This window comes from Desmodus rotundus, chromosome 3 (assembly GCF_022682495.2).
Source record: "Desmodus rotundus isolate HL8 chromosome 3, HLdesRot8A.1, whole genome shotgun sequence".
Lineage (NCBI taxonomy): Eukaryota > Metazoa > Chordata > Mammalia > Chiroptera > Phyllostomidae > Desmodus > Desmodus rotundus.
In genome coordinates this window covers 32,129,379-32,144,021 of record NC_071389.1, presented here as the reverse complement: position 1 = coordinate 32,144,021, position 14,643 = coordinate 32,129,379, and the positions used below count along the sequence as shown (strand labels likewise).

At 37.4% G+C, this 14,643-nt stretch overlaps 1 protein-coding gene across 6 annotated transcripts in view; it reads left to right on the top strand.

Annotated features, from left to right (window-relative positions):
* The window catches only part of SPATA6 (spermatogenesis associated 6), a 97,712-nt gene that overhangs the window by 42,022 nt on the left and 41,047 nt on the right, over positions 1-14,643 (top strand). For all 6 annotated transcript variants that reach the window (XM_053919913.1, XM_045204175.2, XM_024571069.3 and 3 more), the window contains 3 exons: positions 693-773; positions 5,121-5,414; positions 10,342-10,429. In XM_053919913.1, coding sequence (XP_053775888.1) covers positions 693-773; positions 5,121-5,414; positions 10,342-10,429 — 463 coding nt within the window. The remainder of the gene's footprint in view (positions 1-692; positions 774-5,120; positions 5,415-10,341; positions 10,430-14,643) is intronic.

Genomic DNA, 14,643 nt, shown 5'->3' with positions numbered 1-14,643 from the left:
GCCGCACTGAGAACAGGCACTGTCTTTTAATGTTTTGGTGAATGTGTGACTTGGGTGCTTCCAAATATTTTCTCCCGTGCTTTGTGACTGTTGCTTTGAATTTTACTGTTTGTCTTTACTCATCTCAAAACAGTGTTCAAGCCGATGATTGAAATGTTATAAGAAATAGAAGCAAGGTTCATTCATAGAGCTGAGTGTAAGCTACATTGTGGGAAGAAATGTTGGAGGAATTGTAGAGACTTCTGTCTCCTCTATTTTCAACAGCTGCATATCCAGGACCTGCGATTTTCTTTTTCAAATGAGGAGACTATCCAAAATATTTCTTGATACGTAGTTAGATATGCCTTTAGTTGTAAAAATAAAAAGAGCTAAAATCCATTAAGTATTTTCGTGTGTTTATGACTTTAATATTGTATCATAGTTTAAAGTCTTAGAAGAATTTGACAGGAAAATACTTGAAAATGAAAAAACATATTAAGTATTTCATAAAAGTAACAATCAACTCAGAAGTGAATCATCAACTATGAAAGTGTCTGGCAGACATTTAGCATTACGTATCATGTCATCTATCTTTGTAAGAAGTGCAAACCGACAAATGAAGCAGCTTTGTTACTTTAGGTCATATTTGCATCACTAAAATACCTTTTTTTTTTAATTGAAATGTCTAATAATGCCCTCTTTCTGCCCCTCAGGGAATTGCTCCAAAGCTGGAATTTTCTACAACCTCAGTGATTACCGAATGCCTGATAAGTTCAAGGAAGTGCCGCACTCAGGTTAAAGTCATTTACAGTATTTAATGGTTTGTTTGTTCATATTTATGGGCATTTGGCAAGCATAATTTTTTGTAATTTGGCTTCAGCTGTTTTGACCTTTTTTGGTCAATCTTTAGGTAAAGCAATTATCACAGGTTTTAGCAGCTTGGTTCCATCTTGATAAATGTGAGAGGGAAGAGTTCAGTACACGTGATAAACAGTGGCAGTGTGTGTGTGTGTGTGTGTGTGTGTGTGTGAACTTGATGGGCCTTTCTTCAATGCAGAGAAGTCAGGCTGTCAGGAATATGTTAGGATCAAGACATCCCACAAAAACCAAATCAGAGGCTTCTGTAAGTCTTAAAAAAGTTACAGGTGACTGCAGAAAGTTCAAAGGATACCTTTTTAGCAAATATGGCCAGAGGTTCTCAGGCTGGGATACTGGTGTTTAGCAAGTTTGATTTCTTTAGTGTCTCTAATTCTTTAAGGGACTGTTGCTCAGTTTGGCAAGCACTCTGGTACTGTCGGATCAAGGAAAGCTTGGACACTCCAGCCTAAGTGCCTTCTATATTTTTGAAAACTGCCTTTAGTAAGCTGAGATACCTGGGTCTAATATTCCGTTCTGGTCTAACTTCTCACTGAGTCACCAGGACCGTCTTGCTACCTTGTCCACAGCTTATCTACTAATGTATCACTCATGTGTGGTTGCATCATGACCAGGTGACAATGACCAGCCTGTGATGAAGAGCCAGTAGTGTATAAAGCCCAGAGGGCCCAAAGAGGGCAAGCCTGGACCTACAATGGAAAGAGGGGAGTGTTCATTTACTGCATTATCAGTTTTAGAGTCAATTTGCCGAGGATGTCTAAATTGACCTAGCTTAAGTCAATTTGCTGTGACTTAAGCTAAGAAAGGTAACATGGATTTATAAAATTATCAAAGGAATCATTTTATTTAGTAAGATATTTAATAGATCACAGTTTGGCTATAGTTATTTACCTTTTTTAAATGCAAGCTGAGGCACAGCTATTAGAGTTGTAACAACCTGTGCTTTCCAGATGCAGAGATATGTTTCTGACTTGCTTTTGATCTATACACTGCTCGCTTATTGGAAATTGTAAGTTGTTACAGATGTCTTACCTGGGCTCAGACAAAAGTTTTCTCTCCACATTGGGATATGCCCTTCTAGTGGGTGGATGGAGAAGTCTCTTTATGTCTGGAGTATAGCAATGTACACAGAAAAGCATACACATTCTAAGTGGACACAGCTTGGTGGAAGAGTCCTTTCTAAATGTGAAACTGGCTCCCCAGTAGTAGTTTCATTGGACTTAGGAAATAATATTTTCCTCTGTAAACTTTTGGGAAGACTTGTTATCTTGCTGTTTCAGTGTTTGTCATTTGTTCTTTATTGAGCAGAGATGTAAGAGAATAGACTTTGGTGTCAGACAGAGTTTAAGAAAATGTGCTTTGGGGTCAGATAGACTTGGGTTCAAGTTACTCATAAGGCTGCTTTAAGGATTAAATTAGAGAATATATGCAGTGTACCTGGCACATAACATTTAATTAATGAATTTTGTGGCTGTTACTAGGTTATTTTAATTAAGGTAATTAGGGGAGGTCAGAGGCAATAGTTGAAATATAAAGTAGAAAACATCCAAATAGGCACAACAGAGTATATACATTTACATTACAATTCTGAATGTTAAAAGCCAGAATTTTAATCTTATTTGACCTTATTTGAGAACACGATCAATCAACTTAAAAATGAATATTAGTTACCATTAACATTTTAATGGCTATAAAAGCAGTATTTTCAGATTCAAATATAATAAGACAAATCATTTTTGTTGTTAAGAGACAAGTCAGTAAAATCTTAAAAATTATTGAGATTATTTATGTTTATAATACCTATAATGATCTTTATTTCTTTTGGAACTTTAATTATTGGATGTTTTGTCACAACTGAATGGACAAAAAAATTAAGCATATTATTCTGATTTTTCTGGAATAAACCTAGTTTTCTACTTACTCTTTTTACCTCCTGCAAATTAGAATGCAAAGTAGCATTTACTATTAAATATCAATAGTAGCTTTATTAATGTGCTTGTTAATCTGCCATATCAGGTGGCTTTTGCTGAGTAAAAATCCACACTGACTTAGTGACATAAAACAAATGTTTCTCACAGTTCTGTGGACTGGCTGGTGAGCCTTTTGCTCTGGACTGGCTAGGCCAGGGCTGAATGATCTGGGATGGCCTCGTTCACAGGTCTCACAGTTGGCTGCTGTTTTCGTCCAGGGAAGGACTTTCCATTTCTGGAAATTGGCTTGATTTGAGCTGGGGCAACGGCCACAGTCTCTCTCTAGTAGGCTAGTTCGGCTCATTTTGGCTCTATCCCAGTGCCAGGCGGGAGGGCTTCTCAGGAGCATAAGACAGCAAGTACTTTTTAAGTCTCTGCTGGTGTCACATGCGCTATCATCCTTTGGCCAAAGGAGCAGCCGTCTAAAACCGCACCTGCTCTGAGTTTTATTGGCAGTAATAGGATGCAGTAAGGGTTGAGCAGAGTTAGACAACATGTATCTGAGTAGATACACCACAGTTTATAACTTCTAGTGGTAGTCAGATCTAAAGCCATGAAGTAAGAAGATGGGGTCAATGACTTTAGGTTTGGTGTGTCAGAGGTGGGGTAAGTGGGAACTGTCCAGCGTTGCTGAAGTGGGTGGTTATGGGTCCACCTAGGTCTGGTGTAAGAGACACTAAAAATGTGTGACAATCTGGGGGAGCGGCCCAGGGACTGAGGCACCAAGAGGGCAAGCATCAGAGTCAGTGAGACTAGAGGAAGCAGGTTGAGGGAAAGTTTTGGTGAGCAAAGGGTTTTCAGAGTTTGGGATGCAATGGATCTGTATAATGATGAAATCTAAGACAAAGTACAAGAAGATAATTCATTAAAGCTGAGAAATAGGAAGTCTCAGTCCAAGGTTTTGGGAAGATTCATTTCTTGAACATTTTATTAAACCTTAAGATCCTTTCATGTGCTAACATTCCTGCCTTTGTGAGTCAGTGTGATGTCATAGAGGGAGATGAAATGGGATAAGGTAGAACAATTCTGAATTGCTTGTTGAAGTCATTGAACAAGGTGGGAGAAGGCCCAGGAGCATAGCAAGAGCTAAAGAAGAAAGATGATAAAATAATCGGATGCTGCTGGTTTGTATGAAACTCATGGACTTATTTTTCCAATTAGGAAAACATTTTCTTTCCTGTTTTTCTACCTCTTAAAAATATTTGACTCTTCACCCTTTTATTTCACATTTCTATTTTATTTTATTTATTTATTTATTTAGAATAGATACCTTTGGCAAATAGGGAAGAGAATTGAGAAGGTAGAGAGTGGGGTAGGATTGGTGGATTTTTAAAGCTATTTATGTTAGGAGGGTGTTCAAAGATTCTTAACTGCCCATTTCCTCCAATATTGGAAAGGTCATAATTCTACATAATGAGCGAAGAGGTCTTATTTACTTACAATTAAGCTTTTAATGCATTTATAAGGTAGAAATTAAATAAAATTGTATCCTAATGCAAAACAATTTTTAGAAATATCACATTTGTTTTTCAAAATTTTAGCTAACCATATTTTTAAAAGTTAGAATACTAGTCATTAAAGTTTATAATATATATTTTATACATTTTTAGTTTAACAGCAATGTGGAACCAGAATTAAGATGGCACAGTTTTCTGTCATTAAATTATAAAGTTATAGTGTGGAAGAGATCTTAAAATTCTAATCATTTTGTATAACACAGGTAATACATTTCATGAAAATATGTATAAATTTCTTCAGATTTTCACATTGTGCACATGTGTTTATAATCGTAGCAGTATGAATGACTTAATTTAGTAGTTTTCTTAATAAAGAGTTTGTAATCAATTAGACATGTATATGTGTAACATCATTAAGCAAAGCCCTCTTAAATTATATATCCAATTATTTGAATACTTATAAATAACAAATAAATGTTAGTATTTACATGTTAGCATTTAGTATACTGAAAAATAATTTTTCTGATTTTGTTTTAGATTTTTCAAACAATTAAATATTAGGCTTTAATTTTCATGACGTACGTGTTAGACTTAAGAAGGAAGTTTGATACAGTGTACTTTATTAACTACTAGACAAAGCGTTATCGAAGAGAATATGGGTTTGACTTTTCCAAGGATCTGTACAAATAGGAAAGCCTGATCTAGTTGGATTAAATTATATGTGCTGTCAATTGCTTTTTAAAAGTGTGTATCTCTGTCTGTCTCTGTGTCTGTCTGTCTGTCTATCCATCCATCTACCTATCTTCTACCCAAGTTAATTTTTATTTTTTATGTTTAGGATAGGTATATTTGCCATACGGCTCCAGTTGAAAAATCACACGGCAGACTGCAAAGCAGAACAACGAGATCACAAAAGAAAAAATCCAAGTCCCCTGAGAGAAATAAATATTGCGTAAATGCAAAAAACTACGAACAGCCTACGATATCTTCAAAGTCACACTCCCCATCTCCCTACACAAAAAGACGCATGTGTGAGCTCTCTGAAGACACCAGGCGGCGGCTGGCGCACTTAAATCTGGGACCCTATGAATTCAAAAAAGAAACAGATAAACCTCCATTTGTGATTAGACATGTATGTGTTCTCTTAAACATTTCCATTTGAAACTGATTTTAATCTGTTCTTTCATGAAAACATTATTCTAAAACTTCTTTCAACTTCTGGCCTGTATTAATAATTTTCTTTCCTGAACTGTTAGCCTAGCAATCTAAAATGGAAAATTAACTTAGAATAAAAGAACATGTTTTTTGCCAGCCTTTAAACCTGACAAAGATCAAGCTCCACAAAGATCAAGCGCCACTATGAATGGCGTGTGAAATCCTCTAAGTGCCCATTTCCTTTCTTCTTACACAATGCACAGCATAAGGACTCTACACACTGTACTTAGATGTAATCGACGTTAGTGCTTTGACGGAGTAGGGATTTAAAAGAGGACCAAGTTTTCTTTATGAAAAGGAAGACCCCACCCCCTCTGCCCCCAGACTTTTTAAAAATTATAATGGAAAGTGAGTTTCCATTGAAATTCCGTCCTGTGGGTCAGGTCAACCTCATGTAATGAATGGATCTTTGGAGGAAATCGTCGTTTGATGGGGATGATGAGGCCTTTGGAAGTGCAGAGGTTAAGGCTAGCATAGTTTTAATCTTTCCATGCAGAAACCTGCTTTGGATGTGGTCTGAGTTTAAATCATTGTGATTACATTTGTCTCACTTCCGTAGAAATTTTAAGTTCTGGTAAGAGTCCTTGTGTGTATGGTTGTTTGTAAACAATATCCAAATTTTACTTGCTTGTTTGATGGCAGCGGCAGAATGCTTTTAATTTTATATCTGTCCTCAGCTGTAAATTAAATTGAAAGAAAGGACATACTAGGTCCCTATGCATAAAGATAACCAGGAATATTTTGGAGGTTAGCCACATAAAAATTGTTTGGGGAAATAACTGCTCTTAAAATGTTTATTATGTTGTTTTTCACCTCAGTGTTCAAAGTAGAATAATTCTAATATGGCTTGTATAAACTTTGACATTTTTATTAAAGTGATTTTTCTCTTAGCTTTTTAATGAATAGAAAGAAACGCATACTTCTAAGCATACAGTTAGAAAATTGCTTATCTTATTGCGTAGGAAATTGGAGTTTTCCAGTCGTATTTGTAAACACAGAACGTCTTCCCTCCAGCAGCCCCCCATAGCCAGTCACGATTCTAAAAGCACTTAAGAAATGGATAACCAAGCAAAGTTTTAATTTGGTACATGCATATGCAAAATGTTAACACTTTTAGGAAAAACATTCTAGTTTTAGATACACTGTATGAAAAATAGCCTTAAAGAATATGGAGCAATTTTAAGAAATCACTATTAAGCTCCCAAACAAACTGGAAAAACCACTCCAGAAGAGTTAAACCACATTTTTTTTTCTTTTTTCATTTATCCAGAATAGGATTTTATTTATGCAGAGTAGGATTTTTTAAAATTACGATAAAATACACGTAACAAAATTCAGCATTTCAGTCATTTTAAAGTGTATACTCTAGTGGCACTAAGTACATTCATATCGTTCTGCAGCTGTCACAGCTGTCTAGTTCCAGAACTTCTTCATTACCCTAAACAAAACCCTGTGCTCATTAAGCATTCACTCTTCCTTCCTTTGTTTCTCCAGCCCCTGGCAACCACTAATCTGCTTTTTATCTCTATGGCTTTTCCTATTCTGACATTTCGTGTAGTGGAATCATACAATATCTGGGGTGTTGTGCCTGGCTTTTTTCATTTAGCACAGTGTTTTTGAATTTCCATCCATGTTGTAGCATGTAACAGTGCTTGATTCCTTTTATGGCTGAGTAATCTGTTGTATGCGTACAAGGTCTATCTGGAAAAAGTCCAGCCATTGTTAATATAATGAGAATGGTTTGGTAGATATTGATGTAACCTGGCAGCCAAGGAGAGTGGACTGGGATGTGCATGTGTGAACAATGATGACTTCACTGCACTAGTCAGTGGGGGTGGTGGATGCTGTTCAGTAAACATGTGTACGGTGTGGCCATCGCATTCAAAATGACTGAATGAGCAGAACGACTATGTGTCAAATTTTGTGTTAAGAGTAAACATTCCTCTGCAGAAATTATTCAGGTGATTCAGAAAGTCACAGCTATGGACAACTGGTGATTGGCAGCCTCATCACAACAATATGCTCACTCATGTATCACGTCTGGTGCAGAGATTTTTGGCAAAACATCAAATCACCTGGTGACTCAGCCCCACTACAGCCCAGATTTGGCGCTCTGCGACTTCTGGCTTTTCTTAAAACTAAAATCATCTTTGAAAGGGAAGAGATTTCAGACCTTCGATGAGATTCAGGAAAATACCACGGGGCAGCTGATGGTGACTGGGAGAACTGTGTGAGGTCCTAAGGGGCCTACTTTAAAGGGGACAGAAGCATCATTGTCCTGTGTACAGTGTTTTTTGTATCCTGTATTTTTTTAAATAAATGTCCCTATTTTTCCTACTGCATGGCTGGATACCTTCTGGATAGACCTTGTATATACCAAATTTTGTTTATCCATCACCTGATGATTGAAATTTGAGTTGTTTTCACCTTTTGGTTATGTAACAGTGCTTCTGTGAACATTTGTACACATGTTTTTGTTTGAATACCTGTTTTAATTCCTAATTGCTTTAATATCTCGGAGTAGAATTGCCGGGCCATAAGTAATTCTATGTTTAACTTGTTGAGGAACTGTTGAGTGTTTCCTGCAGTGGTTGCCCCATTTTACATTCTCACCACCCATGTGTGAGGGTTCCAATTTATCCACATTCCCAACAACACCTACTATTTTCGATTTGTTTTCTTTTTATTACAGCCATTCTAGGGGATATGGAGTGGTTTCTCATTATGGTTTAGATTTGCATTTCCCTAATGGCTAATGATAAGCATCTTTTTATGTGCCTATTAGCCTGTTGTGTATTTTTTTTGGAGAGATGTCTATTCAAGTTTTTATTTTTGCCCATTTTTAAGTAGGTTGTTTATCTTTTTGTTGCTCATTAAGTTTTCTTTTTATATTTAGGATTCTAGAACCTTACCAGGTATGATTTGTAAATTTTTTTTCTCATTTTGTGGTCTCATTCTGTGACTTGTCTTTCGACTCTTCTTTTGTTTTAATTTTAATTTTTAAAAATTGTGGTAAAATATAAAATTTACTCTTTGAACCATTTTTAAGTGTACAGGTTAGTGAGATTAAGTACATTTACATCACCACTATCTCTCCAGAACTTCTCTCATCTTGCTAAACTGAAACTCTGCCCCCATTCATCAATAACTCCCCACTCCCATTTTCCTCAGCCCTGGCAACTGCCCTTTCTACTTTCAGTCTCTCTGAATTTTGCTGCTTTGGGCATCTCATGGAAGTGGTATGTACAGGGTTTGTCCATTTGTGACTGGCTTATTTCACTTAGCGTAATGTCATCAAGGTTCGCTCATGTCATAGCACTTGTCAGAATTTCCTTTTTACAGTGGGATTATATTCTTATACACACACACACACACATATATATGCTGCATTTTATTTATTGATTTGCTGATGGACACTTGGCTTGCTTCCACCTCTTGACTATTGTGAATAACGCATCTGTGAACATGATGTCAAAACATCTGTTCAGTTCCCTGCTTTCAGCTGTTTTGGGTACATCCCCAGAAGTGGAATTGCTGGGTCATATTATAATTTTATTTTGAATTTTTTGAAGAAACTCCCTACTATTTTCCATAGTAGGTGCACTAATTTACATTCCCACCAACAATGCAAATGGGTTTAAATTTATCCACATCCTCATCAGCACTTACTGTATTGTTTTTTTTCCCCTATAATAGTGATCCTAAGGGGTATGAAGTGATTCTCATTGTGGTTTTGATTTCCACTTCCCTAAGGATTAGTGTCGTTGGATATTTTTTTATGCATTTACTGTTTATTATCTCTTTTGGAGACATGTCTATTTAAGTCTTTTAACTGAGGTCTTTATTAATTTGTAGAAGTTTATATATTCTATATATTAATGCCTTATGTATCAGATAATTTGCAAGTATTTCCTCCTATGGGTTGTCTTCTCACTCTCTTGATATGGTTCTTTAGTGCACAAAGTTTTTAATTTTCATGAATAGAGCTGTCTTTTTTACACAGATTTCTATCACTCTGACTTTTTATTTTGCTCATTGTCTATAACCTGTAAAGCACTCAGCATTCTGGGCTCTGAACACAGCCAAGTAAAGATGATGTTTGAATTCAAAATCTGTTTGCTAAGGAGATAAGTAGCAAATGACTATACTTTTTTAAAAAAAATATTTTAAAATTTTATCTAAGCTTCATTGTTTTTTTTTCCATTATCATTTAGTCCCCTTATACCCCCTCCCCCAGCAATCACCACACTGTTGCTTATGCCCATGAGTCCTTTTCCCTTTTTGCTCAATCCTTCCACCCCCAACCTCCTCACCCCCCACTAGTTGGCATGCTGCTCTCCATCTATGAGTCTGTCCCCATTTTCTTCATAGTTCAGTTTGTTCACTGGCTTCCACATATGGATGAAATCATGTGGTACTTATCTTTCTCTGACTGGCTTATTTCACTTAGCATAATGTTCTCTAGGTCCATCCATGCCGTTGCAAAGGGTAAAATTTTGTTCTTTTTTTTATGGCTGAGTGGTATTCCATTGTGTAGATGTCCCCAGCTTTGTAATGGAAAACAAACTAGGCAATGGAATAATGGACATTTCAATTATATCTCTGTTCATTTAAAGTTAGGCTCAAATATATAATTAAACATTTCTGGAGTTTAGTATCAATTTTGTTTAAAGATGAATAGCAAATATTCCACTGGGCTCTGGCTTTGAAACACGCCTGAACCCTACGGCCACTGCCATGGTAACCTGAAGATGTGTGGTCTGTATACTTCAGCTGGCTTTCTGGTGCCGTAGGACTGCAAGGAGATGGACGCTGTGTTTTCACATTGAATTCCTCTTTTCTAGGTCGATCCCCCAAGTCCCAGGGCTGATACTTTTTTTGGGTCTTCTGGCAGAGACTGTGAAAGAGATGGATGGTCCAGAATGCACAATGGTAAGCTACAAGTTCTCTCTATTGCTTTATCGCCATGGCTACCGTCAAGCCTTTAACTTGGCATCAGTTAACAAAAACAATCTTTGATGCATTATTGGATTATATGATGTAGTGCTACTTTTTATAACTTGTGGGCCACCTATATAGGTCCTCTGTAAAAACAATAGAATTTCTGTGCTGCTATAAACCATCTTCCCCTTTGAGATACAAAATATGTATTCCTTTCTAGTTAAAAAAACAACTTGATTTTGTTCTGCTCAACAGTTTCTAAATTTATTTAACTCTCGAACCCTTTTCTCACCTTAATATATATTAGTTTGTGGAACAGACTTTGGGGAATACTTCAGTAAAAAGAGTTCAAATTGTAGATTTTGGACAGACATTTACACACATATTAGGATATTTGTTCTGTCACTTACTTACAAAGTGGGCATTCTTGAATAAATCCTTAACTACTTTGATAATCAGTTTATTTATTAAAGAATGAAGATTACATGGTTACTGTTACCCTGTGAACTTCCCTAGTTCACTGGAATTACAAATGTCAGCTGTCATTGTAATATATAAAGACTATCATTTTTATTTCTGAAAAAATAACATCCCGCAGGTATAGTTTATAAGAATATATCTTTAAACTTTAGTCCTGGTCCTAATGGTTAGATAAGTATTTTCTGAAATTCAGTATGAAGATGATTTTTGTGAAGGTTAAGTTGTATTATTTAATTAAGGATATTTGAGCATTAATATCTACAGACATTGGCTAGTCAGTTCAGCAAGCATTCACCAACAGCCCTTAAGTGAATTTACTACACACGGACAAAGGCAGACAGAAAGAGAAATGAGACAGAGTGAAAAAATATAATCATGACATGTCATGAGTTTTGTCCCTTTCTCTTTCTAAATTGTGAGGTATAATCTCTTTTTATTAAGTGGGGAAATGAAACAAGATCTCAAAGAACATTCAGAGTTTGTGCTCATTTATTTTTCTTTACTTTTTAGCACTAACAGGGAGATGGATGTGGTAATTAATGTCTTTTATACCTAGAATGTCAGATTAAATGAAATTAGGAACAGATGTAATACTGTTTCTCTCCTTAGAAAAAATTTACAGACATGGAAAATAAGCTTTAAGAACAAAAAAATCAGAAACAACTTCAATATTGATGTTATTTGGAAGATGCTTTTGGAATGCACTTAATTGTCTGATTTTGCTTGACAGTTATATATTTGCTGAATTTCAGACTTACAGGAAAGTTGAGGGAGTACAAAGAATTATGTACCTTTCAGACTCCACACATACAGTATTTGCTGTTCTCTCTCCTTCTCTTTATATCTTTCCTCTCCTGCCTTTTCTGTGTGTGTGCCTGTGTATAAACATTTTTGACAAGGATATCATTCTGGAATGAATTATGTTCCTCCAAAATTCATATGTTGAAGCTCTAACCCCATTTGCATGGTGTTTGGAGGTGAGGCCTTGGGGAATTAATTAGATTTAGATGAGGTTATGAGCATGGGGACCCCTCGATAGGGTGAGTGCCCTTGTAAGAAGAGACACCAGGGACCTCGCTTTCCCTCTCTGCCGTGTGAAGGCACAGCTATAAGGTGGCCATCTTCAAGTCAGATCAAGACCCTGACTGTAGTGGCCCCTGGATCTCAGACTTCCATCCTCCATAACTATGAGGAATACAAGTCTGTTGTTTAGGCCTCCCAGTCTATGGTATTTTGTAATGGCAGTCCGAGGAGACCAAATAGATATCGTCTGCGATGCAATTATCAGAGTAGGAAATTAACAGTGGTATAAGAGCAATAACTAACCTGTAAATCTAAACCAGATTTTGGTACTTGTCCCAATAATATCGTTATAGCAAGAGAAATCCCACATCATGCATAGCCTTCAATTGCCATGTCTCTAGTTTCCTTTAACGTGACCAGTTTCTTTGACTTTCTTTGTATTTGACATTGACAATTTTGAAGAATACAGGCCAGTAATGTTGTAGCATGTCCCTCAGTTTGGGATTGTTTGATTTTAATCTCATGAATTAGATTTAGATTATTCACTTTTCTTCAGAATGCAGCAGAAGTGACGTGTTATTCTTGGTGCATCATGTCAGGAGGTATGTGGTGTTGCTTTGCTACTGTTGATATTAATTTGCTCCCTTGATCAAGATGGTTTATGCTTAGTTTCTCCATCATAAAAGTGCTATTCATTTCTTTTTAATTATGGGGAGATACCTTGAGACTGTGTAATATCTTGTGACTCCTCGACTTTGACCCTGTTAGCACACATTGATGATTTTTGCCTGAAGCAATTTATTTCTATGATGTTTGCCAAATAGTGATTTTTAAATATTTCATTATTCTTCCTACATTTATTACTTGCCTTTCTACTGTTGTCACAGGTGGGCAGAGGTAACCAGGTTCTTGGTGATCGGGACAAAGAATTGAACTGAACACACAGAGTGTATAGTAGAGAACATGGGAGCGGGCCAACTCCAAGCAGAGATTGACTGCAGGGGCTGGAGGGATTCTGTTCTTACAGGGCCGATCCTTCCTGGCTAGTTTTGGCAGGTTTTTACTGCGCGTGTACAAGTAATTTTATTACTTTAAAGCTACTGCCCATGTGGTCTCCCATGATTTTCCCTGATTGGCCACTGGAGAAGGGGTCGCACAATGTTACTGAATGGACCCCCCCCTTCTCCTGGGGTCACCCTGTACTAGGTTTGCCTTGCCTGCTGCCAGAGAACTATAGTTCTCCATGTCAGAGACTGGTAAAAAGAAAAGGAATTATTTATTCAAAAGTTATACAGACTTAAGAGTAATGACTTAATGTCTTCATTAAAACCTCAAAGTCCCTTAAAATACCCACAAACACACGTAGTCCTTCCTTCCTGCCTTTGCCTGGTCTGGGGTACCATATCTCAGGAAAAGAAATAGAAGTCTGTGGCTCAGGTAGCTTGCCTGAGTTCTCTCCTGTAACCCTCGCTTGCCGGGCAGGCCTCCCTCGGTTCCCAGCACCATCAGCTGTGTCACTGGGATCTCCAGTTCTTAATCCAAAACCACATTGCACCCTCTCATGGCCCACCAGCAAGAGTCCTTTCACCCCTTTCCTTCCTGCAACGTCTCTCCTGCATTCTTCCAAACTGCTAAGAGAGAGCTGTGCATCGCCGCCACATCTTGCTTTCTGGCTTCCTCAGCTGCATGGCAAAGGGAGACCCAAAGCCGCGTGGTGATTTTGTCATGGCTGCTGTGCCTGGGTTTAAATCCCAGTGCCAGTCTTCCTCTGCAGCACCATTTCTGACTCCTCCCACAATCTGCGACACTTGCCAAATTCCCATATTTTTCCAGCTTTTCTGGGCTGCCATAGTAAGTCCAGGCAGGCGTGGCCCTGTGGTGTAGAGCCAATCATCTCCAAACTCTCAGGCAGGCTCTGTAACCAGAGGGAGTTGCCTCCCAGTTGCATCCTGGGTGGAAGTCACTCCCATCTCCTTGGCTCAAAGCCTGGCCACAGCTATTTAACATATCTATGAACCCAGTCAAAGCTTATAGATATGTTAAATGACTGTTCTAGAGGTTATCTGCAAAACTGTTGCTATGTAGAACAGCTCTCAATGGCCCTGTTCCACGTGTCCCATCCCCCAGTTCAGACTTGGGGTGAGGACATCCCATATTTTTTAATATTTCCTAAACACCCTGAGTTCTGGACCCCATTACAAGTCCTTCTTTTGGGGGCCCCTTGTCTGCACCCTCTTACACTATCAAGAGCTTTCTTTCTCATTTGTTTAATTTTGCTGCCTCTATTCTTTGACTCATATTTTACCCCCCGGCTGGTAGCTGAGCAGTTGTGATTTGGGTTTTCATAAGCTATTTGAGTGCATGTGAGGATTTCTTATGACAAAGTCTTTAAAGCAGTGAATTTTCACTTGTGACTATGTTACTTTAATGTAAATTCTTCTTGAACACTTTCTTGCCAAATTATCTTGCCTAATCTTTTTTTAAATATATTTTTTATTTAATGATTTTTAGAGAGACAGGAAGGGGGGAGAAAGAAACATTGATTTGTTTCTCCACTTATTTATGCATTTATTGGTTGATTCTTGTACGTGCCCTGACTGGGGATCGAACCCTCTACCTTATGCCTAATAATTCTTAAACTTTTATGGGATATCATTTTTATCACCATTGATTATTTTTGTCCTCGTGATAATCATGTGAAG